The sequence below is a fragment of the Oryctolagus cuniculus genome, chromosome 6, assembly GCF_964237555.1.
Source record: "Oryctolagus cuniculus chromosome 6, mOryCun1.1, whole genome shotgun sequence".
NCBI lineage: Eukaryota > Metazoa > Chordata > Mammalia > Lagomorpha > Leporidae > Oryctolagus > Oryctolagus cuniculus.
Window position 1 is genome coordinate 137,684,640 of NC_091437.1, and position 22,713 is coordinate 137,707,352.

General features: G+C 35.9%; 1 protein-coding gene across 10 annotated transcripts in view; it reads right to left on the bottom strand.

Annotated features, from left to right (window-relative positions):
* Positions 1-22,713, bottom strand: part of CSMD3 (CUB and Sushi multiple domains 3) — a 1,302,111-nt gene that overhangs the window by 6,114 nt on the left and 1,273,284 nt on the right. For all 10 annotated transcript variants that reach the window (XM_051844773.2, XM_051844775.2, XM_051844772.2 and 7 more), the window contains 7 exons: positions 22,320-22,393; positions 11,088-11,199; positions 9,826-10,005; positions 7,033-7,098; positions 5,336-5,494; positions 2,244-2,356; positions 84-171 (listed from right to left, as the gene is read on the bottom strand). In XM_051844773.2, coding sequence (XP_051700733.2) covers positions 84-171; positions 2,244-2,356; positions 5,336-5,494; positions 7,033-7,098; positions 9,826-10,005; positions 11,088-11,199; positions 22,320-22,393 — 792 coding nt within the window. The remainder of the gene's footprint in view (positions 1-83; positions 172-2,243; positions 2,357-5,335; positions 5,495-7,032; positions 7,099-9,825; positions 10,006-11,087; positions 11,200-22,319; positions 22,394-22,713) is intronic.

Genomic DNA, 22,713 nt, shown 5'->3' on the forward strand with positions numbered 1-22,713 from the left:
CCTAATGTACAGAATACACTGTACTTTCTTATGAAATCTAAGGTAATAGAGGACCTACACAAAAACCAAAATGAATACATTACCCAGCCTTTGTAGTCCAAATTGCCCATAATCTTTCCCTTGAATAAAGCCTTGAAATACATAAGTAGCTCCATCAGGCTCGGCCGAAACCTAAACATATTTGAAAGTCCTATTAAATCTGAAGACTGGCCACAGCTATATTTTCACAGTCTTAATAAATACCCAGTTTCTTTTTGAAATAAATATTATCCAGAACTCTTTGCTTATATGACTCTCTCCTATGCGAAAAAACAGCACAGTGTCCAAATTTTCCATTACTAAAAGTACAAGAAAAAATTTCTAATTTTAAATACTTGTGATATTGGAAAGCAAGGGATTGGATATAATTATGATTATATAGACATAGAGAATTCTTATATACTAAGAAACCTATTGTCAATAAAGGTCAATGACTGATTAAATAGAGTGAGGGAAATGGTCAATTAAAATTAAAATATAATCATATTGTTTCTTTAGGTTAGATTAGTATTCCTCATATATGCCTTCCGTCTGCTGGCTCTTACCAACCTCTTTAAGAAGATACTTCCTATCTCATTGAGTCTAGCTTGGTTCTCTTTGGCCATGGTGATGTGGGTAGGATTGTCAATAGGTCAATTGTAAGTCTAGGCTTTAAGTGGCATGTTTACCATTCTATTAAGTGAAAGAAACCAGTCACAAAAGACCACATGATTATTAGCAGACATCATATTCTGAGCATGGCCATTTTATTTTACATTTAAAGATTTATTTTATTTATTTGAAGTTACAGAAAGAGAGAGAGAGAGAATCTTCCATCTGCTGATTCACTCCCTAAATGGCTGCAACAGCCAGGGATGGGCCAGGCCAAAGCAAAGAGCCAGGAGCCTCTTCTGGGTTTCCCATGTGGGTGCAGGGGCACATGGACTTGGGCCATCTTCCACTGCTTTCCCAGGTGCACCAGCAGGGAGCTGGACTGGAATTGGAGCAGCAGAGACTTGAACCAGCATGAGTATGGCCATTTTAAAAATGAAATAATTCTAGGCCGGGGCCGTGGCTCAATAGGCTAATCCTCCACCTTGCGGCGCCGGCACACCGGGTTCTAGTCCCGGTTGGGGCGCCGGATTCTGTCCCGGTTGCCCCTCTTCCAGGCCAGCTCTCTGCTATGGCCAGGGAGTGCAGTGGAGGATGGCCCAGGTGCTTGGGCCCTGCACCCCATGGGAGACCAGGAAAAGCACCTGGCTCCTGGCTCCTGCCATCGGATCAGCGCGGTGCTCAGGCCGCAGCGTGCCGGCCGCGCGGCCATTGGAGGGTGAACCAACGGCAAAGGAAGACCTTTCTCTCTGTCTCTCTCACTGTCCACTCTGCCTGTCAAAAATTAAAAAAAAAAAAATGAAATAATTCTAGAGACAATTGCTCAAACTATAATATTTTAATGAGTAGGTTAATTTTGCTTTTTTGTAGATAATATAATACAATTAAGTAATCCAAGTACATTAGTAACTAACTTGAGTTAGTTCCTAACTCCACAAATAGTGACACTATGACAACTGATTCCTTCCCATTAAGTTTTCCTTATATAAAAAGGCTTGGTATTTTGAGAGGATATGGTCTGATTTCTCATGTTAAGTCATCAGCAAATCCCACTGAGTTGTTAATATAAGATTTCTTGCTTCCAACTGTCAATTTAGAAACCCTATTTCATGAATGAATGGATAGGAGAAAGCATGATTCCTTGGTGAAGCTATAGCAACTGTTTCTCCATAGGAAGTAATTCATGTAAGTTCTTCCTCAAAGACAAATTTATAAAATATTATGAACTTCTGCTTTGATTTTAATGAACATAATTTCCTGATGCATTTTAGGTATGTTTCATATACCTAACATGGTGCTTTCAGACAAAGACTGAGTTATACTTTATCCAGATTTATTTCTCTTAATGTTTACTATAGATTGAAAAAAGTTTATTAAGCCACTGAATAATTCTATGAAAACCTATACTCACATAAATACATGCACATGCACATACTCTCAAAATTAACAAGACACACCAGAATCCAATAATCCTTTAGGATTCTACATATTTACATATACTACTATGTGTTATATTCATAATTAGCTAAATTTTTGAAATACCCTTTTTCTGAAAAAAAAAAATACAAATTTGTCATTGAATCACCAGCATGCTTTTGAAGAAGCATACTTACAAAGCCATCCATGGCCCAATTTTCCTCCTTCATTTTCTTCACAGAAGCATGAGCTGGTACTTTAATAAGATATATGTGCAACATTAGGCGAGCTTCTTGACTTTTATATACCCCTGTAAAATACAAGGACATTTTAGTCTACTTAATTTTGTAAATAGTTAGGCTGTAATTTTATTATCTATAACTCCTTAGGCACATAATGTATGATATGTAATAGGAAAAGAAATAAAACCAGGCCCAAGTCAAGGCTGACTTTATACCCACAATAATTTTGACAAATCTAGCACTATCTATTGATATCTCTTTCAACTGAAATTTTCAACTTAAATCTCATCTAAGGGTCTCAAATTACCAGGGCATTAAAATTAATTCCTATTACTCCTAATAATATCATTTTCCGATTTCACAAATAATTTTCTTTTTTTCATAAAAATATTTTTATTTATTTGAAAGCTGAATAACAGAGAGAGAAAAAAACACAGAGACAGACAGACACTCTGTCCACTGGTTCATTTCCAAATGCCTTAAAGAGCAGATCCCGAGACAGTGAGGGTTATGAATCTGGAACTCCATGCTGGTCTCTTATGTGGGTAGCAGTGACCTAAGTACTTATGCCATCACTTGTTGCCTCTCTGGGTGTACATTAGCTGGAATTGGGAGTGAAACCAGAACTGAGGACCCAGCCACTCTGATATGGGATGCAAGCATCTTAAGACGCATATTAACCACTATGTCAAATATCTGCCCAAATCACATTCCAAAGACAAGTAGGGGCAGTGTTGTGGTGCACTGTGTTAAGCTTCTGGTTGCAATGCCATCATCCATTATCTGAGTGCTGACTGAAGTGCTGGCTGTTCTGCTTCTGATCCAGCTTCCTGCCAATGTTCTTGGGAAGGCAATGGAAAATAGTCCAAGTACTTGGACCCTGCTTGCCACATGGGAGACTACGATGGAGTTCCTGGATCCTGGCTTTGGCTTTTCTTAGACTTGGCTGTTGCAGTTATTTGGGGAGTGAAGAGTGGATGGATGATTCTCTCTCTCTCTCTCTCTTTCTTTTTTTCTCTTTCTCTCTTTCTCTTTTTCTCTCTCTTTCTCTTTTTCTCTTTCTCTCTGACTCTCCCAAACACTCTGCCTTTCAAATAAATAAATCTTCAAAAATAAATAAATAAAATCATCAAGTATACATATCAAAAGAATTGGGTCCCTGCTCTGTGAAATAGAGTAGTTTAGGTAATACTGGAGCCAGAAATATGAATATTGCTTGTTCTTATTTTTTAAAAATTTCCAGGTAGGAGGTATAAAAGAAGGTACAAAACTAACTAAAATATGTGTAATAATATAATAAATAAAAGGCCAGAAGAAAGAGGGATTATTTCACAAATGGACTGATCAGCAAATACTTATAAAAACCATTTAAACTGGGTTTTGAAAATCGATTAAGATTTTTAGTTCAAGAGGTAAATACAGGTTATGACATAAAAGGTAGAAGTAAAAATATATACAATGTTTTTTTTAAGTAGTCTAAGAGTAAGAATGAGAGGAGTATAAATGTGTAGGAGGATAGTAGGCAACATAGTTTTGAGTGTAAAATTTTGGAATTAACTGTTGAAATTTAGTTGCATTCTCTGATTCGTTTAATCAGTCAATAATGTAATAAAACACGTTATAATAATATGTTGGGGATACGAAATAAGATACAGATCTTGACCCAATATAAATTATAATCAATGGGAGAGGGCATGAGATTAATCATAACTAACAACACTGGAAATTATTATAATTTTTATATTAACAGTAAGTGAAAAAAATTAAATTAATCTAATTATTCATGCTTTTTCTGTATTTTCATGAGCTTAATTTGAAGTCCTTCTATATTTGATTAATTATATATATATATTTGCTTTCTTAACTCTTATAAAGAATAAAGCAACAATTTTGCTTACACTTTGATACTAAATAATCACTAGACAAAATTTGATTTTGATTTACTACTCTTATTCATATAAAGCTTCTTTGCATCTTGTGTGTATTTTTAAACTGTAATACACATTGAATTCTAGTATGTATATTTTTAGTTTAATACAGACCATTCAATAACATGTAAAAATTCAAAACATCATCTAATATTTACAAGATCAATAGAAAATAATTGTATATCCCATTTCATTTATTAACAAATATATATTGTCAATAGTGATTTATGACCAAGAAGGTTATAATATATATTTCTTATTTGCACACTAAAATATTAGAGTGCTCAATTTTTTATAAATTAGAAAAAATAATTCAAATTCAATAATCTGACAATATTTATTAAAGTCTATTTTGTCCCAGAAGTTTGTCTAGCCTCTGGGGATATATTAATGAATTGGAAGGTAAAAAGCTTCCTTCTTAGAGCTTAGGTTGTTGGAGTAAGTATAAATAATATGATATAATTTCCAATTGTGAAAAGAAATCATCTAAAATGGCTAACCCTGTCTTACCCTTTGGATATAGATTGAGTGTGTCTGACTAAGTGCTTATTATATGGAGGTTATTTTAGATAAGGGCATGGGAAGTACTACCTGAGGAGATGGATTGGAGAAAACATCTGAATATGAGGAAGAACAGAAATCAAAGATAAAGAGGTACATATGTACTAGATAGTAGAAATAGAAACAATGAAGTTGAGCATTCTCTGGGTCTTCTATTGCCAATCAAATGAATATTTCTCTGTTTTCTAAATTTTCAGTGTCCACCTAAACAATGATTTTGTGGCTATCAAATACTTTGGAAATCACTGACCTGGTTTCTAATTTTATAAGAATAGAAAAAGATTTGGTTGAATTAAAATTAACTTAAAATTTCTTTTCTATTTTATGACATCAAACTTTAACTATATAACAATTTTTTGAAGGAAATTTCAAAACCAGAGTTTCATATTTGTGTATTAATATCCATTCATCTATCCAAAAACCAAAAAGTCTTGTTTCCAAATGAATAACCAATATCATTTAAAACAAATGTTAACAAACTGTATAATACTAAGTAGTAAAATGATGAACTTATGATAGAAATGAAGACAATGTTGTTATTGTTTTTGAATGTCTTACCTGAAAGTAGCAGTTCCATGTTGCTATTACTTAATGTTGCATTAACTCTTCCAGTGGAAGCATTGAAACTAGTAACTGTCAAAGTCATGGGTTGTTTCCTTCCTTTGAAATTATAAGAGCCTTTCCATATGTAATTTTGGGCAAACACATCATCAGGAACTGTAAACAAACCACACATTAATTTTATAGTGTTCTATAAGTAAAAGTATTAACTATTATATTAAAATATTACTTGTATAATGGTATTTTGCTAAATACTCAGTAATGCTGAAGGTGTGTAATAAAATGAATTCTCCAAGTTAGAGTATGTCATAACTTAGAAACAATTAAAAGTGTAAAAACATAGGTTTGTTGATATTTCATCAATAATAGGGAAACAGATGATGCCACCTAAAGATATGAAGCTTATATTTATAACTCATGTAAATATAAACTTCACTTATATTTGGTGCCCTATAACATTATTTTCTATTATCAGAAAAATAAAATGATTTCACTGTACCAAGTCAATCCATGCATTTGTCAAAGAAGCCTGCTCCTCTCTTAATAGCAGGAATAGATTCATGGGAAGAAGAGCAAATAGTTCACTGCCCACCTCCACCTTTGCAAAAAGGCCCCGGGAGACTTTTAGGAGAGATTATACCTTTGCCCCCCTTACTTATGAGTTCAGTTATTGTGATAATAGAAGCTGCTGAAGAAAAACAAGACTGTATCATTTCAACAGCTTTACAGGTATTTTTAAAGGTATTTTTAGAAATAAAAGAATTGTCACCAGAATTATCTAACTCTCATGGGAGAGAGGTGAAATGTGATAAAATACAGCAGAAAGGTTAGACAGTAGTCACTGGAGTTAAGTTGCTTGTATTTAAGCCCCTCCTTTATAAAAATTATAAACTGTCATTTTGCATAAATACTTAACTCTAATCCTGAATTTCTGCATGACTAACATGTTGTTAACATAGTGGGATATATAAATTGAATAAGACAATGAATGTGAAGCATTTAGATAATTGTTACCTGCCTCCACTATTGATACTTCATAGATAAAACAGGGTAATTGTGGCTCCAGTAGCTCACTAAGTAACTGCTAATAAAATATATCTTATGCTAACATGCTCTTTTATTATCATAGTGTCATTCAGGAAGTTTTTACTAAGTGTTGAATAAATGTAAGTCTCAGAGATTTATGGGCACTGTACTTTTACATTATGCACATTGAAAATTCAGAATCCAACTAAAATTATATCCTAACACCATCCTTGGCCCAATAAAACTGGGCTATAGCTGTCTCCAAGTTAAGGATTAGATGCTAAGCCCTTAGTTTTACTTTAAGTTTTTCATTTATATCACATAAACAAAATATTAATGTGAAAAAGTAGTTCTTATATATGAAGACCTTACTATAGACACAGCACTTTACACTTCATTTTCATAAAGCTCACTGTTCAATAATCTTATTCTTATTCATTTTTAGAGACAAGGATATTTAGATGATTCTAAACAATATTTCAGAATATCAACATTGTGGTGTTGCAATTGCAATCCTTTAAATTGAATATTTATAATATACATTTTCTAATTCAAGAGAGTCAGGTGCATAATTTTGCCATAATAAACATATTTTCCCAAGTAAATGGTCATTATACCAAGAAAACAATGGAACAATTACTTCCAAAAAGACAGATAAAATTACTAACCACTTAACTTTGGACTGGGTGTTCCTAGTGCAGGTCTAGGATCTTTCACCAATATTTTAGAACCAGCTATGAAAAGAAATGGAAGTGTTTAACAAACTTATATAATTAGAAACACACACACACACACACACACAATGTGATACATTGCCAACTGTATTCCCTGATACATCATGTGATTTTCTCTAAAATGCCTTGCTGTCCAGGACATCTCAATCCCCAACTCAACACTCTTGTTCAACAAATAACACCAACAATTACCCCCATTTTCATGCAGTAGTTTGGGGCAGATTTGTGCTGCCTTATCATCTTGGGATACTGTTTCTTTTTAGAGGTGTAGGAACACATGGAAAACAGTTGTTTCCAACATGGAAGCTGAAGGCAGAGGGTATGTGCCTGTTGACAAAGGCAAAAAGTGTTGTGGTAGGGTTCTTTTTAAAAACAAAAATTTGTTAAAGCAGCTCATAGTGTACCTGAAATTTGATAACCTCAAAGGTGAAAATCTTTAACATTTTAAGCTAAATCCAAAGCATTCCAAACCCAGCAAATCATTTGGGTGCTGTGAGGGATAGCAAAATTACAGTAGTTATGACATGCAATGCTTTGCAGGGCATGTGTTCTAAAAACACTCTAATGCCTGTAAAAGGCTTTAAGAGGAAGTATTCCAAAGTGGATGCACAATTTAGAAAGGAGCAAGTATTGATATAGCCAGAGAAGGCAAAAGGCTACTGTCCTAATCCCAGTAGAGATAATGCTGAGTTACATTACTATAATAGTGAAGGTAAAAAGAAAATACATTGATAAGAAAACTATGCAAATCATGGTGGATTTAGATAGGAAGATATCTAATGTGATAACTATACTCTTCGTTTGAATTATTACATAATTTATCACTGGGGTAGGTAATGCCAAAAGTAGATGAACATAGGGAAAAGAAATTTACAACTTTAGTTTTGCTTGCATGGAATACTGAAACATCTTTGAGAAATTCAACCAGGATGATAAGTAAGCAACAACATCCACAAACCTGAAGCTTAAAAAAAAAGATAAGATAAACGAGCCAGAAATATTAATCTATAAGTAATCATCATAAAGGATAGTATTGAAGCCATTGACTTGAATGATATCTCCTTGGATAGGATACCGAACAAAATGAGCAAATGAAAAAGTTCTGAGCCTTTAGAAAATTATGAGTAGAAAATAATACGTTTATAAAGGAAATGGAAAATGGATATAAGAATTGGGAAGGAGCAAAGCACTCATTCATTCCAAATACATATACTGAACACTTTTTAAATTTAAGGCACTGGTATAAGACATTGATCAAGAAGACAGTATTGCAGGTAAAACATTTTGAACAAGTTCTGTTGTTACTGAGATTATATTCTAGATTAGCAAGGGCAGATAAGACAGGAGAGTTGAAACAAATGATGACAAGCAAAGAAAGAAAATAGTAAAAAGTTATCATACAGTAAGGATTTCAATCATGAACACAGGTTTAGAAAGGAAAAATAGGCCAGCGCCGTGGCTCAATAGGCTAATCCTCCGCCTTGCAACGCCGGCACACCAGGTTCCAGTCCCGGTCGGGGCGCCGGATTCTGTCCTGGTTGCCCCTCTTCCAGGCCAGCTCTCTGCTGTGGCCCGGGAGTGCAGTGGAGGATGGCCCAAGCGCTTGGGCCCTGCACCCCATGGGAGACCAGGAGGAAGAACCTGGCTCATTCTGTATTCTAAATTCATAAAAAAAATCTTTAATAAATTAGAAGACCTAAAGAAACTTTGTTGAATATAAGGAAAAGGGTGTTATTGATGACCTTATCAAGAATTTTAATTTTTTTTTTTCTTTCTCCTTCTTCTAGCGGTATAACCCTTTCCTATGGTATACTCATTACATCTTGTCCAACTGGGAACTGTCCTGAGCAACTAGCACTTCACCCAGAACAAGTCAGAGTAACAATAATAACTCTATCTGAGTAAGATCTGGGGATAAGCTCAGTTCATAATCGCAGCAATCATAGTCTTAAATACTACTTTTCTGACCAAAATGTGGGAACAGTCTTTCTATTAGGGCCACTCTAGCAGAAGGGATTGAAACCAGGAATGCCGGTAGCACTTTTTAATACTCTAATGGGTCAAATGTTGTACCTCCCAAATTTTATGTTCACCTGGAATGTCAGAATATCATCTTATTTGGAAATAAATTTTTGAAAATATAGTTAGTCAGAGATCTTGAGAAGAATTACTCCTCAAATGCAGTGACTTTTATCTTTCAAGAAGAGGAGAGCATGTAAAGAGAGCTACACATGAAAGAAGGCATTATGAAGATGGAGGCAGAAGTGTTAGTGAGATTATGAACCAAGGAACACCAATATTGTCAGGGCTTCCAGAAGATGGGAAGAGGCAAGGAACGATTCTTGCCTGGAGCTTACAGAGGGTGTAAGTTCCTGACAATACCTTCACCTGGTCTTCAGGACTGTGAAAGGAAAGGGAAAAAAAATGTTGTGTTTAACCAACTAGCTTTGGTAATTTGTGATCATGGCCCTAGAAAATGAGTTGACCTATCTGGGAGAAGTGAGCTTGAAGAAATAATAATGCAAGAATAATATCAGTATGGAATGGAAGCTACTAGAAAAATCTAAGTATTATTTCCATGCTCCTGAATTCAGAGGTTTCACATTACTCAAACTCTTCATTGGAGTTGGCCAACAAAGTTTCTGGTTCAAAGCTAATCCATCTCTTGCCTCTGAGGAGCACCTAACGGTAAAATCTGTGCAAAAAGTTTCTAAAGAGAAAACTTACCTTCACAAATAGGGACTTTTCCAGTCCAGGTGTTATCAGATCTGCACACTCTATGTTCTGTTCCACCTGCTAAGAAGAAGCCTGGCTGGCAAGTATAGATTAGTGTATACCCATGGGACGGAAGGTCCATTCCTACTACATTTGCATGAGCAGGAGTTTCTGGTTGTTTACAGCTGTGGGCTATATTAAGAAAGAGAATGACATTAAAATTCCATAGTCATGTCAAGAAAATGTTGAGATAGAAATCACAATATATATTTCAGACATAGTTTAATGCAAATTTCCTCCAGAAGACACAGAATTTAAAAAGATGGGGAAGAGGGGCTGCTGCTGTGGCGTAGTCGGTGAAGCCACCATCTGCAGAGCCGGCATCCCATATGAGTGCCAGTTCGAGTCCCGGCTGCTCCACTTCCAATGCAGCTCTCTGGAATGGCCTGGGAAAGCAGTGGAGGATGGCCCCAGTCCTTGGGCCCTTGCACCCATGTGGGAGACCCTGAAGAAGCTCCTGGCTCCTGACTCTGGATCAGCGCAGCGCTAGCCATTGCAGCCAATCCAGCAATGGAAGACCTCTCTCTCTCTGCCTCTGCCTCTCCTTCTCTGTGTAACTCTGACTCTAAAATGAATTAATAAATCTTTTTGAAAAAAAAAAAAAAGATGGGGAAGAGACAAAGAGAGGAAACTGGAGGGAAAGAAGAGACAAATAGCTGACCATTTGAAATTTGTTTCTAACTGTATATTAGAAAATACCATTTAGTAACCTTGAGCTTTACTTTTATCAATTTCTAAAAAAAGTGTTCTCGACTTAGGATCAGGAATAATTAAGGGGTCAGGAGACCCTGAAAGCATTTTTGTGTCTAAGAATATTTTTATTCATAGATGTTTCTAGTTTTCCCCAGATTCTCAGACTTCTTTTATAAGTGATTTTTAAAAGTAAGAGTTATTAGAGTACTTCAAATTGATAGATACAGATCTCTGAATCTAAAAGCTAATCATCACCCAAAATTACCAGGTATTCAAACTAAACCCAATTATGAAAGCTTTCTAGAAAGAACAAAATTGTGTCTCATGCCTTATGACTTCTTCTGAGAGTGCTTCCCCTTGGAATAGTAATCCAGTTACATGCATAACATATTTCATAATAATCTAGAAATCAATTTACATCTGGTATATTGATACAACTATATTTTCACAGCTGGAAAACTGGCAGATAGAAGGCATATTCATTCCCATGATAAGAATAATCTATCACTCAGCATACTTACGCAGGCATTCAGGCTGAATTCCACTCCATGTAAGGTCAGGGAGGCAAGTGCGAGTAGTAGAACCTTGGAGAAGGTGTCCTTTTTTGCAGTGGAACTGCACAACACTTCCCACCTATGGCAATTGAAAGAGGAAAAGAAATGAACAAGTCTAACATCAAATATAGCAACTAATAGGAAAAAAAACCAAAAAACCAAAAACAAAAAACAAAAACAAAAACCCTTACTGAAGGTTGTTGTGGTAACAGAATGATACATAGGAAGTCACCCATTTTGCACTAAACTTTTAAGGTTGTTGAATTTAGATAAACACATAGGGCAACTGTTCTCAAAGCATGGTATCCTCATTAAATCATCGATATCACCAAGGAACTTGCAAGAAATGCAAATTCTGGGGACTTACCCTAAAGCCACTGAGTCAGAAACTCTTGGGGTGGGGACCAGCAGTTTTAATAAAGCCTTCAGGTGATTTCAACAAACACTAAAGTTTGACAGTGAGTGACATATAAGTAGAGAAGATAAGAACATGATGAAAAATTCTATGTGACTTAAAATATGCATCATGTTTTATGAAAAAAGTACATTTGATAGATTGGCATGTATAATTCAAAAAGTGAACAGGGAAGCTGAGGGGTAGATAAAGTGGGATGCAATGGGGCATAGGAAATAAATTAGCAGACCTTAGAGTAATGTATATGTGGTTTTAATTCTAGACGTGGCTTTATTTTATTAAGTCATATTGCCTCTTTGAGACTTTGGTTCTCATGTATAAATCATATTGTTTTTGTCTTGAGATTTGTTTTAAGGATTAAATTAAATACCCTGGAAGAGCACATAGATTTTAAATAAATTCTATTTATAATAACTTACAGCTAGTTATAATAGTTATAAATTGGGCACCTAAATAAGAATCAGTTTCTGAGGAGCCTCAACTAGCAGGCAACAGTATTTGAAAGAATGAAGATCAGTTATTCTGTTTATGAAGCAGACCACTATCATTTGAGATTAAAGTGGAAAGAGCTGGATTAATTTGAGACATTAAGTCTGGGAAGGAAGTCATATAGTCAAAATATATTACTAGGAAAAATCAACAAAATTTACTAAATATTAATGGTGGAAGACAAGATAAGAAATAGGTCTGCTACTAAAGGCTTCCCTAGCAAATGGTGTCTGAGAAGGCACATCACTATTTTCATACTTGCTAGTCAGACCCTGTTTTCTGCCTTCCTGTTAGTCTACTACCACCAGCCAAAGGCACATGAGACTGACTAATGTGATGTAATCTGATACAGTGGTTCCACTTGGATCTTTGACTAGCTAAATATCATCATTTATCTTATAGTCATTACTATCCAAAACTATTTTATACAAGAACTATTCAATTTCAATAATCAATGTCTTAGGACAACCTTTATCCTTCTAGTTATCTAATGATGTGTCACTTTTCACTTTAGACTCTGAAGACTACCTCTTGATGCCCCAATGTTACTGTATTGACTGACTCCAAGAGCCACCACAGAGACAGTATTTGTTATGAGTCCCCTGAACTGTGCTTCAGAATAGACAATTTACATATTCGCTCAAGTTGTGCAATATGGCATAACAGATTTTGGTTTATTTGATTGATTATATACAGTTTTCAATTCTGTTCTTTAGTAAAACTGGTTCTACAATATCCAACTTAAGATAAATTAGATTTTTGTTGATCATGACATATTTTACCAATTTATATTCTTCTCATTCAATTCACCACCAAATACTGACAATGGCACCTCCAAGTCTTTCTCATGTAGTCCCCTTCTGTCCATCCCCACTTACATATCCAGTCTTAGTCCTCAACATCTTTCCTTAAAGGCTTTGGTTCTCAAACTTTAGCATCACAGTTACCAGGAACATCTTATCCAAACAGACAGCTGAGCCCCCTCACCAGAGTTTCTATCTTTGTAGATCTGGAGCAGATCTCAAAACCACTTTTCCAACAAAGTTCCATATTATTAAAGGTTTTTCAGATGTTAGGATAAAGTTACACTGACCTCCATAACCTGACCACTGACCATCTCTGTAGCGTCATTATTAACCATTTAACACGTATATACATTGTGCTCAAGTAATCTTGAACTTTGGATCCCCAGAATGCATGGCTATTTTTATGCAGTTATTTCCACATGAGATGCTTCTCCTAACTTTCTTTCCTAGTTCTTACACTAAAAGATTTGGCGAAAACATCATCGCTAGAAAACTTTCCCAGGAGCAACAAATTAGGAAAAATATCTTTTTTGTGTATTTCCTTAACAACTTGCAGTTATTCTATGAAATCATCCATTCCAACTGACCCATACAGCTCCAAAATATTAGTTTGTTTTCGCCAGACTGTGTGTTTTCACCCTTGTGCACTCAGAGCTTAGAAAATGTTGGATAAAGGAAGAAATTCTAATTATTTAACATAAAATTATTTGACTATTAAACTTAAGACTATTTTACTAAACAAAGTGAAGTTATGTCACGTGCTACTTTCGATAAATTTAAATCATTCTGTTACTCCTTAAAGGGTAAATTGGGGTTATTTCATCAAATCTTTACATTAATCAGATAAGAGAAAATGCTGGATTAAATAAAATTTTGTCTTTTTACTATAAGATCCCCCCAATTGTAAATGTTCTGAAGTCACAATAACCATTGCTTTAAGTATTAACCAGACACTGTAGAATTTAAATTTATTTAAGGGGGCCATGCAATGAGTTAGGCTGCCACTTAGAACACTAGCATCCCATATTGAAGTGCCAGTTCAAGTCCCAGCTACTTTGCGTCCGATCCATCTTCCTGTTAATGCAACTGGGAAAGCACCAAAAGATGGCCCAAATGCTTGGGCCACTACACGCACATGGGAGGCCAGGATGGAATTCCAGGCTCCTGGCTTCGGCTTGTCCCAGCCCCAGCTATTGTGGATATTTGGGAAGTAAGCCAGTGGAAGGAAGATCTTTCCCTCTTTCTCAGTAATTCTTTAAAGAAATAAATAAATCTTTAAAAATCTTCTTAAAGATTTTCTATGTATCATTACCATTAAGATTTTTGTTAGAATCACAAATATCTACATCAAATATCTAATGTAAGGAGAATGATGCAAATTTAGTAATTTCAGAATTCAGAATTTGTTTAGCCAAAGTCATCTCCAAATATTTTCTCTAAATATGAGTGCATTAGTAAAGAATTTGTCAATAATGTTTACTTAATAATATATTTTACATAAGTCTCCATCCTATCTATCCATAAGTCTCTATCTCTATTGATTGATCTGACTCGAAATAACAATTAGCATACATAATACAATTTAATTCTAAAAAGTAAAGATATAAAAATTACATTACCCAATTATAAAAATTCTAAGGACAGAGCCAGCATTGTGGTGCAGCTGATTAAAGTCCCAGCCTATGGTGCCAGCATCCCATGTGGGTGCCAGTTTGAGTCCCAGCTGTTCCACTTCTGATTCAGCTCCCTACTAATGGCTTGGGAAAGAGTGGTGGATGACTCTATTGCTTGGCCCCCAGCACCAATGTGGGAGACCAAGAAGAAGCTCCTGGCTCCTGGCTTCAGATTGGCCCAGATACGGGTTGCTGGAGCCATTTTGGATGAGCCAGTTGATAGAAGATGTGTCTCTCTCTCTGTCTACCTTTCTCTCTAACTCTGTCTCTCAAATAAATAAAATAAATCTTTTTTAAAAATTCTAAAGAAAGATAAAATTCATTTAACAAGCAATTTTCACTAATATTTACTAATAAAGTGCTCAGTACAAATAATTATATGCATTGTGAAAATTAATATTAAGAAGTTTTTTCTATCAGTAATTTAAAATAATTAACATCAAGTATCAACAACAATCAACATTTAAGTGAAAATCACATTAAATTGATTCAAATTAGGATGTTGGGGCCAGTGTTGTGGTGTATCATGTACACCTGCCTTCTGCGACATTAGCATCCCCAGCAGCTCCATTTCTGACCCAGCTCCCTGTGAATGGACTGGGAAAAGCAGCAGAAGTGGTACAAGTGCTTGGGTCCCTACTACCCACTTGGGAAACCTAAATGAAGTTTATGGCTCTTGAAATCAGCCCAGCTTGTCACTGCCAACCTGGGAGTGAATTAATGGATGAAAAATCTTTCTCTCTTTCTCTGTAACCATGACTTTTGCATAAATAAATAATTCCTAAAAATAAATTAACACGTTATGTAAAATGCAGTACAGGATTTCAAGACACGAAGGCTGGTGCTGTGGCCTATTGGGTAAAGCCGCCACCTGTGATGCCAGCATCCCATGTGGGTATTGGTTTGAGTTCCTGGCTGCTCCCACTACTGATCCAGTTCCCTGCTGGGAGTGCAACAGAGGATGACCCAGGTCTTTGGGCCCCTGCACACACATGGGAGACCAGGAAGAAACTCCTGGCTCTTGGGTTTGGACCAGCTCAGCTCTGACTGTTGTGGCCATTTAGGAAGTAGACCAATGGATGGATGATCTTGCTGTCTCTCTTTCACATGCTCTCTCTGCAGTTCCTTCAAATAAATGAATAAATCTTTTTTAAAAAATAATTTTAATTAATTATTTGTATTAATTAATTCTAATTAATTAAATTAATTAGCGAATATCATTATCCTCCTTAACTCTTTACTCTATTTTGAATGTTTTGTCTTAGTTCTTAGATCTTGATTTTTTCAACAAATCACAGAATTAATAGATATTCTTCATACATTTAGGATAGATACTTAATATCTCTCTTTAGTTTTCATGAAATTTTAAAACAAATGACTTAGCTTGCTGGAATTTTCATCATTCCAATAATTTATATTTTTTAGGATTTTATTTATTTATTTGAGAGGTACAGTCACAGACAGAGAGAGGGAGAGATGGAGAGAAAGGTCTTCCATCTGCTGGTTCACTCCCCAAATGGCAACATCCAAAGCTGAGTCAATCCAAAGCCAGGATCCAGGAGCTTCTTCCGGGTCTGTCACATGGGTGCAGGGGCCCAAGCACCTGTGCCATCTCCCACTGCTTTCCCAGGCCATGAGCAGAGAGCTGGATCAGAAGAGGAGCAGCCAGGACACAAACTGATGCCCACAGGGGATGCCGGAGCTGCAGGGTGAGGCTTAGCCTGCAAAGCCAGAGTGTCAGCCCCTTGTATCTGTTCTTTTTTTTTTTTTTTTTCCAAAGAAACATTTTAGTTAAGGAATACAAACATCATGTATTTCATAAGTACAACTTTAGGAATATAGTGATTCTTCCCACCAAACCCATCCTCCCACCCAATCTCCCACCCCTCCTCCTTCTCCCTCTCCCATTCCTGGTCCCAGTCTCCACAAAGATCCATTTTCAATTAACTTTATACACAGAAGACAAACTCTATAATAAGTAAAGAGTTCAGCAATTTGCACAAAAAAGAAAAAAAAACTATTCCTCAACAGTGAAGACAAGGGCTGTTCAAAGTCATTGCTTCTTGAAATTAATTTCGTTTTTATTTTTTTTAAACTTGATTAACTTTAAAGAAGCACTCAAGAAGGATACATCTTTTGCGAGTGCTCAGATATAACTATAATTATGGGACATAAGAATATCCTCCATTTAATACATTAAAAGAAAGTAAGACCTTGAGAATGAATTTCATCATTAATTAAAGAAACACCTTATGCTACATAAGAAAATCCTCCACTTAACACCCTAAAACAAAACAAATCTTTGAGAACAAGTTTTACTGTTAATGCTCATACTACAACTCTTTGAGTCAGAGGTCCTGCATGGGAAGCTAGTGCAAAGTGATTCCTGTTCCTAACAATTAACATACTACGTATTCTTTCAGTAATCAACTAAGGCTATTTACATGAGCTGTCTAGTCTACAGAAGCCTTTTAAATCCACAAACTCCATCAGTATTTAGACAAGGCCATAAGCAAAGCGGAAGTTCTCTCCTCCCTTCAGAGCGAAGTACCTCCTTTTCTGATGACCACTTCTTTCCACTGGGATTTCACCCACTGAGGTCCTTAATGTAGGATATTTTTTGCCACAGTACCTTGGCTTTCCATGCTTGAAATGCTCTCATGGGCTTTTCGGTCAGACCAGAATACCATAAGGGCTGATTCTGAGGTCAGAGTGCTATTTAAAGCAATTGTCATTCTGAGTCTTCTGTGTGGACTACTTCCCATGTTGGAGCATTCACTCCTTTTTAATTCTGTCTATTATTATTTCCAGACCCTTAGTCTTATTTATATGATCACTTTACCACTTAATCCTATCCATATGATCACTTTAACACTTGTATTTTTATTACCCAGCTTAAGGGGTTTGGGAATCCCATTGTAAGTTTTTAAACAGTACCCTTAGAAGTAAGTCTGTAGGAATGTATGCAGAACTGTACAGCTTTACACTTCATAATTACAACTTCAGGAACATGGTGATTCTTCCCACCATGCCCGCCTTCCCACGAATATTCCCACCCCTTTCCTCCTCCCTCTTTTTTGCTAAGATCTATTTTCAACTGAGTTTATACATATTTGATTAACTCTATGTTAAATAAAGAATTCAACAAATAGTATGAAAAAAAAAATAAAACAACTGCTCCTCAACAGTCAAGACAAGGGCAGTTTAAGTCATTGCTTCCCAAAGTGTCAATTTCACTTGTACAGATTGCCTTTTTGGTGCTCTGTTATCACAGATCAGGGAGAACAGATGGTATTTGTCCTTTTGGGACTGGTTTATTTCACAAATTATCATATTTTCCAGATCTGGATTTTAACATCATGTAATTATTTAACTGGAATATCTAGCATAGTTCTTCAAAACTTGGAATATATATGTATTATACACACTTATGGCTTCAAATATTTATATAATTTTCCTCCATAATTTTTTTAAATATTTATTATTTGAATGTCAGTATTACACAGAGAGAAGGAGAGGCAGAGAGAGAGAGAGAGAGAGAGAGAGAGAGAAGTCTTCCAGCCACTGGTTCACTCCCCAATTGGCTGCAATGGCCAGAGCTGTACTGATCTGAAGCCAGGAGCCAGGAGTTTCTTCTGGGTCTCCCACACAGATTCAGAGTCCCAAGGACTTGGAACATCTTCTACTGCTTTCCCAGGCCATAGCAGAGAACTGGATCAGAAATGGAGCAGCCAAGACTCGAACTGGCGCCCATATGGGATGCCGGCATTGCAGGCGGTAGCTTTACCCACTATGCCACAGAGCCGGCCCCTGTAATATATTTTTAAACAACTATTTTATGTATTATTTTACGAGCATTTACTAAACACTTATCCAAGAAAAACTGATGTATCTTCAAAGAAAAAGCAGGCAACTTCATAAAGTTGGGGCCAGCCTTCTGGTGCAGCTTGGTTAAGCTGTGGCATTCAATATCTGCACTAGTTTGAATCCCAGCTACTTCATTTCCGTACCAACATCCTCTTGCTAATGGGCCTGGAAAGACAGTGGAAGATGGCCCAAGTGTTTGCATCCCTGCATCCAATGGGAGACCCAGAAGAAGCTCCTGGATCCTGGCTTAAAACCTGGCCCAACCTCTGTTGTTGAGGTCATTTGGGAAGTGAACTTCAGATGGAAAATCTCTCTGTCTTTCCTTCCCCTCCCCACCCCCTCTCTGTAATTCTGCCTTTCAAATAAATAAATAAATCTTAATAAAATGATTAATAAAATTGAAGTAGACAGGCAAAGATCATAAAAATGAAGGGATAAATCAGATGCCTAAGACAACATGCAAGAGATTTTCACTAAGTAAGAACTTTGTTGATGAGCTTCCTTTGTTTAAGAAAAGTTGAATTTTATGAGTTTGAATTCAGAAGTAATAATGAGCTTTAATTGCTAAATATATGTTTGGAGATTTTTGCTGTTATAATTCATGTCATCATACTCATCATTAAGGTAATATACATTAATTAACTTATCCTTCTTTCAATGTACTTAGGGGTACATTTCAGTTATAAACCGGAAATCATGTGCATTCACCATGGTTGTTCTGGTAAGGGTTAAATGTTTTATGGCTATTTAAACATTGTGTCTGGGTGTTAAAAGTCTATAGAGTGAAATTTTTTTAAAAATTCATTTGTATGATAACTCTGTGTAACAAGCACTAGATCTAACTATCTATACCCCATTTTCCAGAGCTCAATATAAAGAGTGATATAGCAGTTAATGATATATGGGTGCTTGAAACATACTCCAAAACTAACCTACATTTTATATCAATCATTTTGACAGCTATTCCCTTCACTATCAATAAATTTTTACCAAAAATATTATTTCAATTTACAATATTTTACATAAGAAGAGAAATTATGTATAGAACTTTCTTTTCAGTAACAGTTTTCATCACCCCTAGCAGCAGGCGATGTATTTTTGTAGGTTAATAATTTGGATATCTATATCCAAAACATCTACTATATAAAGCTAAACAGGAAAATAGAGTAAATAAGCAACTACATTAAAGAGGAAATTTAGAAAATGACTTCAGTACTTGAGGCAACTCATAACTTACTCTTGCCCCTTCCAGAGCGAGTTTCCTACGGCTGTGATTTTACTTCATAACTCACTTCAGCAACATGATCAATGACCAGAATAAATATGAAAGTTGGGACATTCTGTTTCTCTCTTTGGAAATTTGGAATTGAGATTGAAACATCACTTTCTGTTTATGGCTGAGATATAAATAGAAATGACGCAGCCTTTGCTTATATGGTCAATCTGCAGAAAGGAAAAGTGAAATATGTACACAGAATATTGTAGAAAAGACTGAGTGATGCTGTCCAATGCCTAGATTTTAGGTTTGCTGCATCTCACCTGGATTCTTTTTTATTGGAGTCTCAGACATACCCGCACTCAGTCTGCAATGCCTTTAGTTTTATATTAGCTCAAAATAGTTTCTGTTACAGCAAGTTTTTCTCCACTCCTAAACATGCCTTTTGAGGGCCAGCACGGTGGTACAGCGGGTTAAGTCACTGTCTGCAACACGGTCGTCCCATAGGAGAGCTGGTTCGAGTCCCAGCTAGTCCACCTCTAATCCAGCTCCCTGCTAATGTTTGCAGAAAATCAGAGGAAGATGGCTCAAGAGTTTGGGACCCTGACACCCATGTTGGAGACCTGATGGAGTTTCAGGTGCCTGGCTTTGGCCTAGTCCAGCTCTGGCCACTGAGGTCATTTGGGGAGTGATGCAGTAGATGCAAGTCCTCTCCATCCCTGTAGCGCTGCCTTTCAAATAAAGAAATAAATAAATAATATTTTCCAAAAATATATGTTTGTATTTGAGTATATGCATTTGGAATCCACTGATAAATTGATATTAGCTATAATTACTTTTTCACAGTGTTGGCTCTAGATATGCGTATCTGCCATGTGCTTGTGTGACAGTTGATGTCCCTAATTAAACATCCTTTGTATATTTTAACTTTGAATAAAGATCAACATAATGGGATGTAATAGGAGGCTTTGTCATATTAGAAACCTAGTCTATATCATTATTATCATTAAGAATATAATGATTCAATAAATGTTTATTAACCTAAATAATATGATTATAGGGTTATATCAATTGTATAATAACATTTTTCATTAATTAAAAATACTTAAAAAGCAGTTAATGATTCTAAAATTCTGTTAAATGATTATGCTAAATTCAATAGTTTCCTTTTCATTATTTCAAAGAATATTTACTAGAAAAAACACATATTCTTTTTTTCATCATGAGTTAATTGCTCAGACACTAATATCAAGAGTTGTATTCTCTCTGGATAGTGTCAACAATTTGATCTGTGGTCAAAACATGCCACATATTTCAATTTCTATATCTTACAAGCACAATGCTGCATAAATATTTGCTCATATTCAGATTTTATATCAATTAATAAAACATTTTATGGCTGTATGAAGGCAAAGGTTTCTAAAAACGTTGACAGCTGATATGGACTGAGACATAGTTTTACACCTTTATATTATCTGGAGAGGAGTCAAGCAAACCAGAATTGGAACACTATCAAATCAAGGTTCATACTGTGGCTGAACTGTGGATAAATGGAAACTATTTTTAGCAACAAAAATAAGGCGCCTTAGATGAGCCCTTTCTTTAGAAATGGATGTTCTTCAGGTTCACACTGACTTTCACTCAGAATAGCACGATTTTTAAAACCTTGCAACACAGGTAATGGGGTAATGTGTACATTGGCTATTGCCTTTCAGAATCAGTATACACTTTGGCTCCCCTAAAACCTCTGCAGAAGAAAACTTGGTGATTCTCTACATAAAATCTAAATAGGAAAAACAGAGAAGAAGAAAGCATCTACACATGACTGGGTATGCTAAAGATTCCAATATAACAATCCAGCTATGTGTTGCATAGTAAGTATAGTTAAATTATTTTAGAAAAATTCCCCACATCAATGTTAAAATGCTTAAAAATATTTTAAAATTATATATTATAATTTCGCTATTGACTAACTGCATTATTTATATATTTGCTGTCTCAGAGTCTATTTTATAGCTTATTTCATCCTTAATTTTCCTCATTACCTTCTACTCATTTCTATATGGAATATTCCTTTATTCCCTCACTTACTCTTATTCCTCTTATACAATCTGTACTACATCTATCTCTGCATTTTCTGTCATTTGTATTCTTATGTTCAGCTAGGAATTCTTCTTGAAGCATATTTTTCTTTTCCTTATTTATTTTATTTCCAATCCTTTGTTGCCTATTATTGTTTTCTCCTGTGTTTATGAATGCAGATAAAATTGTGACTTTTAGCCAGCGCCGTGGCTCAATAGGCTAATCCTCCACCTTGCGGCGCCGGCACACCGGGTTCTAGTCCCGGTTGGGGCGCCGGATTCTGTCCCGGTTGCCCCTCTTCCAGGCCAGCTCTCTGCTATGGCCAGGGAGTGCAGTGGAGGATGGCCCAGGTGCTTGGGCCCTGCACCCCATGGGAGACCAGGAAAAGCACCTGGCTCCTGGCTCCTGCCAGGATCAGCGCGGTGCGCCGGCTGCAGCGGCGGCCATTGGAGAGTGAACCAACGGCAAAAGGAAGACCTTTCTCTCTGTCTCTCTCTCTCACTGTCCACTCTGCCTGTCAAAAAAAAAAAAAAAAAAAAAAAAAAAAATTGTGACTTTTTTCTCCTTATGTTATAAAGGTTGCAAGCACAGGAACCAAAGAATTCTGACTTAGTTTTACACTAAATGGAAATATCTCATTAAAGTACCCACTTGAAATCCGAATGTATTGTTCTGTGATCCATGCCGAGGCACACCAGGATTTTCACAGGAGGTGCGGGTAGGTTCTAAAGAGGAGATTAAAAACATAATATCCCTTTAATTTTATCATAGCTCAATGCCTGTCAAAAATTTTTTAATCATCTGATATTTTTTGAAAGTGCCCTTGGTAATAAGAAAGAATATAAATCTAATAGCATCTCTCCATGGGCAGAAGCCTATTATTCTTGAAGCAAGAATTCAGTAGATTATATTTGATATGAGTTACACAAGTCTTGAAATTTGAAACATTTTACATAACATCTAATTAACCCTAGGTACACAAAGTTAAAGAAAAATAAAATGTATGAAAGAAATTCATAAGCAAAAACATTTGGCCAAGGATCTT